This window comes from Oratosquilla oratoria, chromosome 20, assembly GCF_046742065.1.
Source record: "Oratosquilla oratoria isolate Oo_2021 chromosome 20, ASM4674206v1, whole genome shotgun sequence".
Taxonomy (NCBI): domain Eukaryota; kingdom Metazoa; phylum Arthropoda; class Malacostraca; order Stomatopoda; family Squillidae; genus Oratosquilla; species Oratosquilla oratoria.
Genome location: NC_134796.1, coordinates 8251888 through 8264456, shown reverse-complemented (window position 1 = coordinate 8264456; position 12569 = coordinate 8251888). Strand labels below are relative to the sequence as shown.

The following is a 12569-nucleotide window of genomic DNA, read 5'->3' as shown; positions in this document are numbered from 1 at the left end:
TTTCCTTCCTTTTTTTCTTCCTTTTTCTTTCTTTCTCCCTTTTTCTCTCTTTTCTTTTTCTTTCCTTCTTTCTTTCCATTCTTTTCCTTTTCTTTCTTCTTTTTCCTCTTCTTTCCCCACCATGCTCTCTTTCTTTACTTCCTTTTTCCAATTTTTCCTTCTTGCAAAATTTTGCAATTATAAATCATGCGGACAGGAGACTTTCTCGGTCTATAACGGGGTTGAGAAAGAAAAGATAAGAAAATAATGCTTACGTGTTTATACACGTAAATCTTAAAGCTTCGAACAAAATTTTGTAATTATAAATCATGCGGTCTATAACGGGGTTGAGAAAGAAAAGAAAAAATAATGCTTACGTGTTTATACACGTGAATCTTAACGCTTTGAACTGTATTGCATTCAGCCCCGTTGGCTGGAAGCTAATTTAGACAGGAGACTTTCTCGGTCTATAACGGGGTTGAGAAAGAAAAGATAAGAAAATAATGCTCACGTGTTTATACACGTAAATCTTAAAGCTTCGAACAAAATTTTGTAATTATAAATCATGCAGTCTATAACGGGGTTGAGAAAGAAAAGAAAAAAATAATGCTACGTGTTTATACACGTGAATCTTAACGCTTTGAACTGTATTGCATTCAGCCCCGTTGGCTGGAAGCTAATTTAGACAGGAGACTTTCTCGGTCTATAACGGGGTTGAGAAAGAAAAGAAAAGAAAAATAATGCTTACGTGTTTATACACGTAAATCTTAAAGCTTCGAACAAAATTTTGTAATTATAAATCATGCGGTCTATAACGGGGTTGAGAAAGAAAAGAAAAAAATAATGCTTACTTGTTTCTACACGTGAATCTTAACGCTTTGAACTGTATTGCATTCAGCCCCGTTGGCTGGAAGCTAATTTAGAAAGGAGACTTTCTCGGTCTATAACGGGGTTGAGAAAGAGAAGAAAAGAAAAATAATGCTTACGTGTTTATACACGTAAATCTTAAAGCTTCGAACAAAATTTTGTAATTATAAATCATGCAGTCTATAACGGGGTTGAGAAAGAAAAGAAAAGAAAAATAATGCTTACGTGTTTATACACGTGAATCTTAAAGCTTCGAACTGTATTGCATTCAGCCCCGTTGGCTGGAAGCTAATTTAGAAAGGAGACTTTCTCGGTCTATAACGGGGTTGAGAAAGAAAAGAAAAGAAAAATAATGTTTACGTGTTTATACACGTGAATCTTAAAGCTTCGAACTGTATTGCATTCAGCCCCGTTGGCTGGAAGCTAATTTAGAAAGGAGAGTTTCTCGGTCTATAACGGGGTTGACAGAGAAATGAAAAGAAAAATAATGCTTACGTGTTTTTATTCACGTGAATCTTAAAGCTTCGAACTGTATTGCATTCAGCCCCGTTGGCTGGAAGCTAATTTCATTCACTAACTACGCAGTCGGCGACATTGTTTCTGCCTACATCTAGATTAAATCTACACCTTGACAGCTTGAGGCCATTACTTCTCGTTTGATTAAGATTTAGTGTGAATATATTTCCAGTTTTGATGTTATCAGTTTTATTTGAAATCTTAAAGTACTGTTCACTTTAAAACCACTATCGGAGAAATAATATCGGAGGTATAGGAAAAACTGTATATTTCGACTACTATCTGTAGTCCTCTTCTGAAGAGGACTACAGATAGTAGTCGAAATATACAGTTTTTCCTCTACTTCCGATATCATTTCTTTGATAGTGGGTTTAAAGTGAACATTTACAAATGTGCTATAACATACCAGATTCCAATTAAAGTACTGTGTTAAGCTCCCCCATCCTGATCTACATTTTTTTTTATAATAGCTTAAGATGGTGTAAGTGGTGTTTGTATGTTTCGTTACTAATATTTGGTATGGATTTTGTGGCTCACCGCTTTACTTTTTCTAACTTACTTGTATTAATGTCTTTGATAAGATTTGATTAGAAACCACAAGTAAAAAGTATATTTTAAGCGTGGATGGATCTGTAATCTATATAACTTGTTGATGTTAGCTCGAATTTTGAGGTAAAAAAATTCGTTCTACCAATCTCTGTATCGTGTTTTCATTCCTCATTTTTGTTCATTTTGTCCACAAAAACTTGCAGTTGTACGTAGAATAGTTCTTGCTTATGTACATAACTTTAACCTATGTGCACATCTTCACAATTATTTAGTTAAAGATCATTAACCACCTTAGAGATTATTGCTCTGTTTTTCTAAAACTTCTTGATCATTTGCGTGATCATTTAGTATTCCCCTCATTTTCATATTGTAATCAAGTTTGGACAGTAAATTTAAGTATACAGTAAATATTGATACATATTTTGAAAAGGAGTGATCATAGATCGAACTCATGAGGAAATTCTTATCCTGTTTAACAAGTTATCTCTTATTCCATTTTAAAGCGAGTTTAGTTAGAAGTCTCTCATACGAAAAAAGTGTTAATTTTTTTTATCAGAGTCGAGAGATATGAAATCTACATCCTTTCTTTTGTTGTATTTTCAGATGGCTATGTTGTAAATTTTCGGATTAGTTTCAAGAATTTGTTTGAAGCTGTTCTGGCTCTTGTTTACTAGACAGTTACTTTCTAAGTGACGTTGTTTGTCTTGTTTTATAACTGTTCCTTTATTCTTTTCTATGACCGAGGTCAGGGTTATTGACCTGCAGTTCTACGGCGTCTTCGCTGAATATGTGTATAAATGTCTGCTAATTTCCATTTTCTTGGTACATACCAGTTCGTAAGAGATTTTTAAAGCCCGTTTTTAATGATGATGATATGGTTTAACGTCACACACTCCCCCCCCATCGGGAGGCTAGGACGGTGCCCCTCACAGAGGGCTTTGTAGCGTGGAATTTAATGAACCATGCCCTTAGTTCAACTTCGCTGGTGGCAGGATTCGAACCGCCCTCACCTCGACCTTCGCAGCAAGGAACGACGCCCTATCCCGCTCAGCCAGCTAGTTTCCGTTTTTAATGGAATGGTAACTTGATTTTTGCTTCTTTCCAAATTTTTGGATGTCAATTATCGTGACTTGATGTTTCATTTAGTTTTGATTTTTTTTATACAACCTCTAATGTTTTCTTTGGTCATACTTGCAAAAAAAGAAAAAAGAAAAAAAAATCCACTTAGCGTAAAACATTACTCAGATAATACTTCGTTTACACATACAGAACTAGAATAGCTGATTAGGATATCGCATATACCTTTATTTGAATGTTCAACTTCACCGTTGTCAGATATTTGAGCCAATATGATAACCTTTATATCACTAATTAAAACTGTGACATGTTTTCGGATTTATTCTGAACTTAGTCATTTCCATTTCTAATTATGATTTTTCCCCAAAGCGTCTTTTTCAAATCTTTTGGATCATTAGGTAACTTTGATAATTACATTAAACAATTGAGACCTCTTCATTTTAAGAATATTCTGTTGTCTGAACCTAATCATATTATGGCTAAGAGATGCAATGCTTTTACCAACTTGTACATCAGTTATCACACTTTTGCAGCTAGTGATAAGTAGGTCGAGTATTTTCTTCACTTCGTGATTTCTTCTACACGATGCATTAAGTAATTGTCACTCAGGAAATATATTAAGCAGCTGCCAATACTGGAAAGCCCTGTGAACCAGTTGATATGATTAATTTTGAAATCTCATATTAGCAGCACGTCATGATTGCAAAAGATAGATATTAGAAAAAGAAAAAAAACTTCCAATAAACATGTCTATTTATGCATTTTTTCTGTATTTATGATGTATTTTTACTTATTCATCAGCATTTCTAGTGATTCATTCATTAATTTAATCATTAGATTAATTATTTACCCGTTATATCCTCATGCATTTTTATTGGTTTATTAAGGAGTTCAATTATTCATATATTATTTTCTGTTCAAGTTTTTTTTATTTATTTATTTTTTTTTTCTGACCATGAATTTTTTCTTTTGGTTTAAGAAAACAGCTAGGCAAATATGCTGAAACACATAAGAGACGACCAGCAAATGTGAAAAAAAAATAGCATTTCTCTAATTACACTATATAACAATGAAAAAAAAACGGAAATGAGACTATCCTTTTCTAGAGTTATTTTTTGCGTAGATCACGAATATAACATCCGTTTCTTTCTGTGACCCTCCAGTTCTTTGTAAATAGCAGTGCCCGCAATGTCTATCTGAACGGTATTTTTTGTTGCTTTTACCATTTATATAATTTTTCACATAGCTATGTGTTTTTTTTCTTAACAGGATACAGAGTTAAGATGCCTAGAGAATGCAAGAATTCGCCAGACAAGTTTTGTTATATATGTGGATCAGTTACATTAAGGCAATACAAGAGACAGTTGACTCAACGTGTAAAGAAATTTTATGAGCTGTACTTTGGATGTAAAGTGGGTGACCAGGACAGAAGCTGGGCACCTCACATATGTTGTGTCAGGTGTACAAGTTCCCTTTCTGCCTGGGTGAAAGGCAAAGGGACTGGCCTCATGTTTGGCGTACCAATGGTCTGGAGGGAGCCAAAGGACCACTCAACAGATTGCTACTTCTGCTTAACGGATATTAAAGGTGGGTGTTCAGTGTTTATTTTTTACTGTTTTTATATATATTTTCAAGAGATGTATCAATAAAAAAGATCGAAATACATAATAAGTTGCACTTCCACTATTTTTGCACGTGATCACAACCAATAGTATCCATTTTTAGTCTGATTTTATTTTATTTTCCTGCAGGTCGCAACAGAAAAGGCAAGAAATCTATCGTGTATCCAGATCTTCAGTCTGCTATTCGCCCAGTTCTACATTCAAGTGATATTCCTGCACCACAGCCGCCCTCTGAACTACCAAGCGATGACACGAGCAACTCAGACGATTCAGAATCTCAAGATGCAACGTATACGACACAACTTGAATCTGATAAGAAACCATACCTCATCCCCCAACCAGACCTCAATGATCTAGTTCGTGATCTAACACTTACTAAGCAACAGAGTGAACTCCTGGCCTCACGTTTGCAACAATGGCACCTGTTGGATGAAGAAGCTCGAATTACAGTATTTAGGAAGCGTTCTGCAAATCTACAGGATTTCTTCACTTTGGAAAACAACTTGACTTATTGTAATGATACCAGAGGCCTATTCAGTGCCCTTGAGCTGACCTACGAACCCAATGAGTGGGGGCTATTCATAGATGGATCCCTTTACAGCATAAAAGCAGTTCTGTTGCACATTGGGAACACCATGCCTTCAGTTCCAGTTGCTTACTCAGTCATTTTAAGAGAGACATATGAGAACCTTGCTTTTATTCTAGACCGCATAAGTTACAAAGAGCATGAGTGGTTAATTTGTGCAGACTTGAAAGTAGTAGCCATACTTAATGGGCTACAAACTGGATACACCAAATTTATGTGCTTTCTTTGCAAGTGGGACAGTAGGGCCAGATCAGAACATTATATACGCTCAGAATGGCCATCTCGGGAATCTATGACGCTTGGATGCCATAATGTAATTCATGAGCCACTAGTTAAGAAGGAGAAAATCATTTTGCCACCACTGCATATAAAACTAGGCCTAATGAAGCAATTTACCAAAGCACTGCAACATAACAAGCCATGTTTCCAGTATCTCAAAGGGATCTTCCCTAAAATTAGTGATGCCAAGATTAAAGAGGGTATATTTGTAGGCCCTCAGATTCGCAAGCTTATAAATGATGAGGACTTTGAGGCGACAATGGATGAACCTGAGCTAGCGGCCTGGCATGTATTCAAAGATGTATGCAAAGGGCTTCTGGGAAAGCACCAAGAGTCCCAGCGAGAGCGTAAATTGGAGAGGCTAATCAAATGCTACCAAGATCTCGGATGCAATATGTCACTGAAGATACACCTTCTTCATTCTCATCTGTCCTTCTTCCCAGAGAATGCAGCAGATGTGAGTGATGAACATGGAGAGAGGTTCCATCAAGATATAGCGTCAATGGAAAACAGGTACAAGGGAAAATGGAGCCCTGCTATGCTGGCTGACTTCTGTTGGAACCTGAAGCGTGACACGCCTGAGACGTCTTATAAAAGAAGAAGTAAATAATAGATTGTAGGTTAATACATCATATAAAGCTAACAAACATGCCGATTCATTATATATTAATTGAATAAATACAATGAAGACATTTAATCTGATTTTGGGAGCAAAATACATTTATGGAACCTTGGAAATCTCTATTAATTGCATAATTATTAAAACAGCGATTTACAAAAAATTGTGACGTGGCATGAAATTTTTGTTATCAAATTTGAATTCAGCACACTGAACTTCATAATAAAACGCACATGAGAACTATGTTTTTTTCTTAATCCTGAAATTTGTTGTATAGTGTTATTGGTCTGACGGACTGTAGTCAGCTGCGTACGACGTTTCCTCCAAAATTCTTAACATAATACAATTATCTGGCACTTGAACGACGAAATTTATATCAACACCTACTGTACGGATAGAAGTAAAATGAAAACAAATGCTGGTCACAGACATTATAGATAATAAAGAAAAAAAAATGTGATCTTACATGTCACTGAAGCTGTCATCCTTCCTCTGTGAGTTTGGATAGCTAATGCAAATAATAATTACTGGAATCCATTGGAAGCCAAACCAAGTTCGCGAAGTTAATAAAAAAGTGAAATAAAACAAAATAAAAATATAACACGAAATCGTTCGATTCACTCTAGAGTGACTTTTTAATTGAAAATAATTTTGTGTTGTCGTGTCTACAACAAAATCATGAAGGTTCGTTTCCAGATTAGATAGAATAGACCAAATATCAGTACTTTAGTTCTGGTGAATGGACATGACTTAGCAAAAGATTGACATATATATATATATATATATATATATATATATATATATATATATATATATATATACATATATACTTGTATATATATATATATATATATATACACATATATACATATATATATTGAAGGATGGACGACAAAATCAATGGTAAGATTGTGCTTGTATGTCCGGTTGTGAAGGTCCTTTCCTGTCTCACCGAAGTAGTTCAGGTTACAGTCACTGCATGGTATCTTGTATGCCATGCTGATATTAATGTTGTCTCTTTTCCCCTTGCCTATCACTATTTCAACAATCTTCGTGCTGGATGAACTGGCAATCTTCAGCCCTGCTCTGTGGAGTAATGTCCCAACTCTTCTGAGTATTTGGAGTTGGGAACCACAATAGAGCCACCTTCCTTAGTATCCCTTTACTCAGTCGGTAAGTTGTAGATTTATCGTCAAGCGAAAGCCTGATTCCATTTTAGGGGCAGCTATCCGAAATTATTTGTATGACTCTCATTGTTACTAGCGATTCATCTCTGATTCTATAATAATTGTTCACACTTCAATTACATACAAAATAGTTAAGCCAGTATATATCATATCAGTTTTACACGTAATGCATATTAATACATGTGACATATATATATATATATATATATATATATATATATATATATATATATATTTAAAATCAAATTATACATAGTATAACATATGGTATCTTAAATGACGCTTATAGTGGTGTCGTGTAGACCAGCATTAAGTTGAGTGTGTGAAACTAGAACAATAAACAGACAAATGCCCAGTGCGTTCTGAAGTCAACTTTATTGTCGTAATTATTAAATAGAAAACAATACACACACACACGCACGCGCGCAAATACATACACACAAATACGCACACACAAATACGCACACACACACACACACACACACACACACACACACACACACACACACACACACACACACACACACACACACACACACACACACACACACACACACACACACACACACACACACACACACACACACACACACACACACACACACACACACACACACACACACACACACACACACACACACACACACACACATATATATATATATATATATATATGTATATATATATATATTGCAGTACTTCACAGAAACACATGAAAACTAATTTGCAGAAAAAACACTGGTAAATGAGAAACGTAGTCAGAACGTTTTCGTCATTTGCATTAGCGACTGCTTATTATGAAGCAAAGACAATAGCTTTGAGCTAACCGGACCCTACAAAAGTAGCGACCTGGACTACGACCTGGTAGTTCCCCGACGGCACTTGGTTTGCTCAGTCTCCATTCTATTTCACTGAATCTTTATTATGGCGAGCCATCCGACAAGTTGTGTGTCATTGTGACCAATGGAAATTAACTCCACCGCAAGGACTCGAACCTTTGCATTAACTACTGCTTATTGTGAAACAAAGACGATAGCTTTGAGCCAATCGGATCGTACAAAAGGAATAACCTGAACTACGGCCTGGTAGTTCACAATGACACAAAACTTGTCGGATGGCACGCCATAATAATAAGCAATTGCTAATGCAAAGGTTCGTGTCCTTGCGGTCGAGCTTATTTCCATTTGTCACAATGACACACAACTTGTCGGATGGCTCGCCATAATAAAGACTCGGTGAACGGGTCATTATATTGTAAGATTGGTAATAATTCTTTTTTAGTTATGACAAGCGGGATTGTCAATTATCATAATACACTCCAAAAAGTCTCTGAAAAAAAATCTTGAAAAAAAAAAAAATCGACGGGGGTTTGGATTTCCTTGCATGATAGGCTGGACAGGGCAGGATGTTCAGAAGCCGTTTCCCTGAGACTTCGATGGGATTTTTATTCTCCGCCGCAGTCTAACAAATTCTCTGTCTTTAAGATGACGGTCACTCCAGCGTCATTTTCAATATCTTGTTGGTGAACAGATTATCCCACTTTATATCTCCAACGAAGGGCGACGAAGGAAATAGTTTTAGAGAACAAGATAAGGAAGAATGAAATAAATAAGAGGCAAGCAAAGCGAATAAAGAAATGCAGATGATGGGGAGAGAGTCCAGGTTAAAGGAATGATTGAAAAAAATAAGAGGTGGAGGAAGAAGAAGAAGAAGAAGGTGCGAAAGTGGAAGAAGAGCAGGTGGAAAAGGAGGAGGAGACGGAAGAAGAAGTAAGAGATGGAAGAAGAGGGGGAGCAAATGAAGGAAGACGAAATGGAAAAAGTGTAGAGGAAGATGATGTGGAGGAAAAAGAGGTAGGGAAAGAAGAGGGGAGGATAAGAAGATGAAGGAAAGGAAGTGAAAGAGGAGGTAGGGGAAGAGAACATGTGGGAAAAGGAGGCTGGAGAAAAGAAAGTGGAGGAAGAAGAAGTGGAGGAAGAGGAGATAGAGGATGAAGGGGAATAGAACAAGGAAGCCACATAAATTATATTATATGGAAGGAAAGGACTCGAAGGATTGGTAATATGGGAAAAGGAGCCTCATGATTGGTGGCATTAGAGGTGATTATACATTACAGACGTTTCCAGATGATATTATGGACTATGGAAAATAAAGGAAAATTTTATACAGAAACGTCTTCAATTTCGAAAAGGACGAAGACATACTCGTGCGAAGTTCCATGTCTTCAGTAAGAAATATATACGGAAATGAATTAGTCATCAAGAACGAAGGTGCAAGTTCTATGCTTTGTGGTTCTTGGTGACTGTACCTGTCCTGAAGGAACATATTTGGTCATGATAAGAGCCTCCTGGAGCAAGTCCCTCACGTCTCATCCACAGAAGTAGTAGAATCAGTAATAGTGATAGAAGCCTTTCCCTGATAAGCTTAATCATTTCAATATTGATTCTGATTTCAGATAGACCCCTTTTGCACCAATCATTTCGTTGCTCCTGTTTTCACTCACTATTCTCACCCTCGGCAACAAAGAAACGGGTATAGTCTCCCCTTATTGAGCTCCCTAAGTCATCTAATGAAGACATTTTGGGATCTGGTATAAATAAGTGAACGACACAAAAATGATCTATTCTGTGTCATCCATATGATAGCTGCATCACATTAATTATCGGTGGGAATACTTAATTCTAAATGAGTGCTTGGTTTACATTTTATTTCAATAATTTCTTCATACATACAAAAATACAATATATGGTAAGGGTACTTTTCGGAGTTAGCGCTGAAGTGTGTAAAATATTTCTGTAGAAGCTAGAATACAAAATTTCAGGCACATACCATGTACAAACAGGCTTATCAATGTATTATTTTCCACCCATACAATTTTCCTTAACTGAATGAAATCGTCTTACATTGGCTAGAATAAACCATAAGGGCCACACGGATACAAATGGGCTAAGAAAAGCATTTGAACTTTTACTGCCTCAGCGAAAAGCATAACTATTATTCTGAGAAAAAGGTCACACGACTAAGAAAAGGTCACACGACATTATTAATCTGATAGACAGACCCAAAAGAAGTCCATCTGCTTGATTGAACAAAATTATCCTTTTTTTTTGTACATAAATTTATTCACATGAGTTTACACAAAATGTATAAATAGATATATACATGATGAATAGAAAAGTTATTCAATCAATCAATTAATGAAGAAAAAGATAAATGAATAAATAAAACAATAGACAAACCAATAAATAAACACACAATTAAATAAAAGAACAAATAGGAAATTAAAAAAACATACATAACAAATCTGTAAATAGTTGAATAAAAGATAGGTAAAAAATAAATAAAAAATAAAAGACCAAATAGAACAACATGCTACCAATTGTATCTAGCGTTAAAACGACAGATATTTACAATCAGATAAAGAAATCATGAGAGTTCAAATGTATGCTGATGAATTCATTATCAAAATTTGCTGTTAGTTAGGTCCTGAATGGCAAACTCATATCTGTGTGTCAGTCTAAATGTTATATGTCTATATCTATTTATAAACACACACACATATTCACACCCACACACCCACAAACAAACACACACACACACACACACACACACACACACACACACACACACACACACACACACACACACACACACACACACACACACACACACACACACACACACACACACACACACACACACACACACACACACACACACACACACACACACACACACACACACACACACACACACACACACACACACAGTATTTCAGTATCGCTGCGCTTCGAGTCGTTATTCCGACTGTTGTGGGCGGGGAGTTGGGTGTGTGTGTGCGTGTAAGGTCATAGCATTACTCATAGATCGGTCATACGAGCTCTGAGCTCTCTCCGGGATGGAAATAGCTGTCGATCACGAGTTCAACACGTGATCCAAAGACCAAGTGAATCACACATTAGAGGTCGTGAATCCAGTCATTTCAGGGTCATAAAGTCATGCCCTTGGGAGCATCCGTGGAAGGGGAGCTATCTTGAGTTACTGACGGAAAGGGCTTTGAAGTACTGGTTCCCTTCTAAGCATTGGCAGCGAAGAAAGGCGATAACAGGGCTCCGTCGGCTACCACTCACTGACTTTTGTGAGATTGGTGCTCATGAAAATAAATAACAAAACAAAACAAGGCCTTTTTCAGAGCCTTGATATGAAATGGAATACTGGTGGTATCATGAAAATATAAATGAATAGTACACGTGAATCACATAAAAATAAACTTAATTGTATTAGTATGCGGGAGTAGATATAATTTCATTTATGAAATTGTCACTTGACTGCGAAGACTATAGCGTTGAAGTGACAATGGAGGAATTGGAGGAGGGGACTGATGACTATTCTCTATTTCAGGAGTAGTGTGAGTTTGTGAAGGTACAGTCTCTATGTCGAGGCAGACCACGGTCTCCGTGAGATTGTGCACTGAGTGCTCTTTGTTCTTTGATTTATGTCCAATTATGTGTTAGGGTTCAGAGGTAGGGGTATGATTGAGGATGTAAACAATGTCTCCAGGTTCCAAGGTACAAGTTGATTTGTTATGCAAGCGGACCATTTTGTCCTTAAATGAAGGGTATTGTTTGTTCTTTTGAAAATATTATTGAAATTTACTACTTTAACCTTTACAAAATCATTGAAGTTGTAAATGGGAGGATAATTCTGAAAGATCATATGGGAGTCTTTTGTCTTAGTCAAAAAGGAGAAAAATGGGGTGACCCCAATATTGAATTATTCATGGAATTGTTAACACAAGCTTGAATTATGGGTACATGTTCATGCTAAGAAGGGTGAGGATCAGAAGCAATGTGTCAAAAAAAAAAAAAAAAAAATCTTTCTATTTTGGCGCTCAACTAAACCATTTTACCTAGGGTGATAAGCAGTAGTGTTGCATTTCTTGATTTGAAATTAATCACAAATATGTGAAGGAATATCATTGTTAAATTGAGTCCCGTTGTCAGAAATCAGTTTAGGGTGTAGCAAAGGGGCATATGAGGTTATCAATAAGTGTCTTTGCTACGTGTTGTACTGTCTTGTCTGGTAGGGGAGAAATAATGAAAATCGTGAAAAATGGTCGACACAGACAAGGAGGTATTTGTTTCCGGTACATGTAGGTGATAACTTAAGGAGATCAACAGCGGCTGTGTCGAATGGTTTGGAAGGTGTAGGGTGAGTTAGAATCGGATCATGACCATTGTTATGACCTTTATGACTCATATAAGAGTGGCAAGCGTCGAAGTATGCGT

The 12569-nt window shown here is 36.4% G+C and overlaps 1 protein-coding gene across 1 annotated transcript; it reads left to right on the top strand.

The window, feature by feature from the left end:
• Positions 1-4175: 4175 nt before the first annotated feature.
• On the top strand, positions 4176-9433 carry LOC143036095 (uncharacterized). Its single transcript, XM_076203352.1, has 3 exons — positions 4176-4575; positions 4740-4966; positions 9398-9433. The coding sequence occupies exons 1-3, from the start codon at positions 4272-4274 to the stop codon at positions 9431-9433; spliced, it is 567 nt and encodes a 188-aa protein (XP_076059467.1). The 5' UTR covers positions 4176-4271.
• The last annotated feature ends 3136 nt before the right edge of the window (positions 9434-12569 follow it).

What these genes read in the sequence shown, in the direction of transcription:
- LOC143036095 (XM_076203352.1), top strand. Translation starts at nt 4,272, where the DNA reads ATGCCTAGAGAATGCAAGAATTCGCCAGACAAGTTTTGTTATATATGT. An exon ending in CTGCTTAACGGATATTAAAG is followed by an intron (nt 4,576 to 4,739) that starts GTGGGTGTTCAG and finishes ATTTTCCTGCAG; the next exon opens with GTCGCAACAGAAAAGGCAAG. An exon ending in AACCAGACCTCAATGATCTA is followed by an intron (nt 4,967 to 9,397) that starts GTTCGTGATCTA and finishes TATACATTACAG; the next exon opens with ACGTTTCCAGATGATATTAT.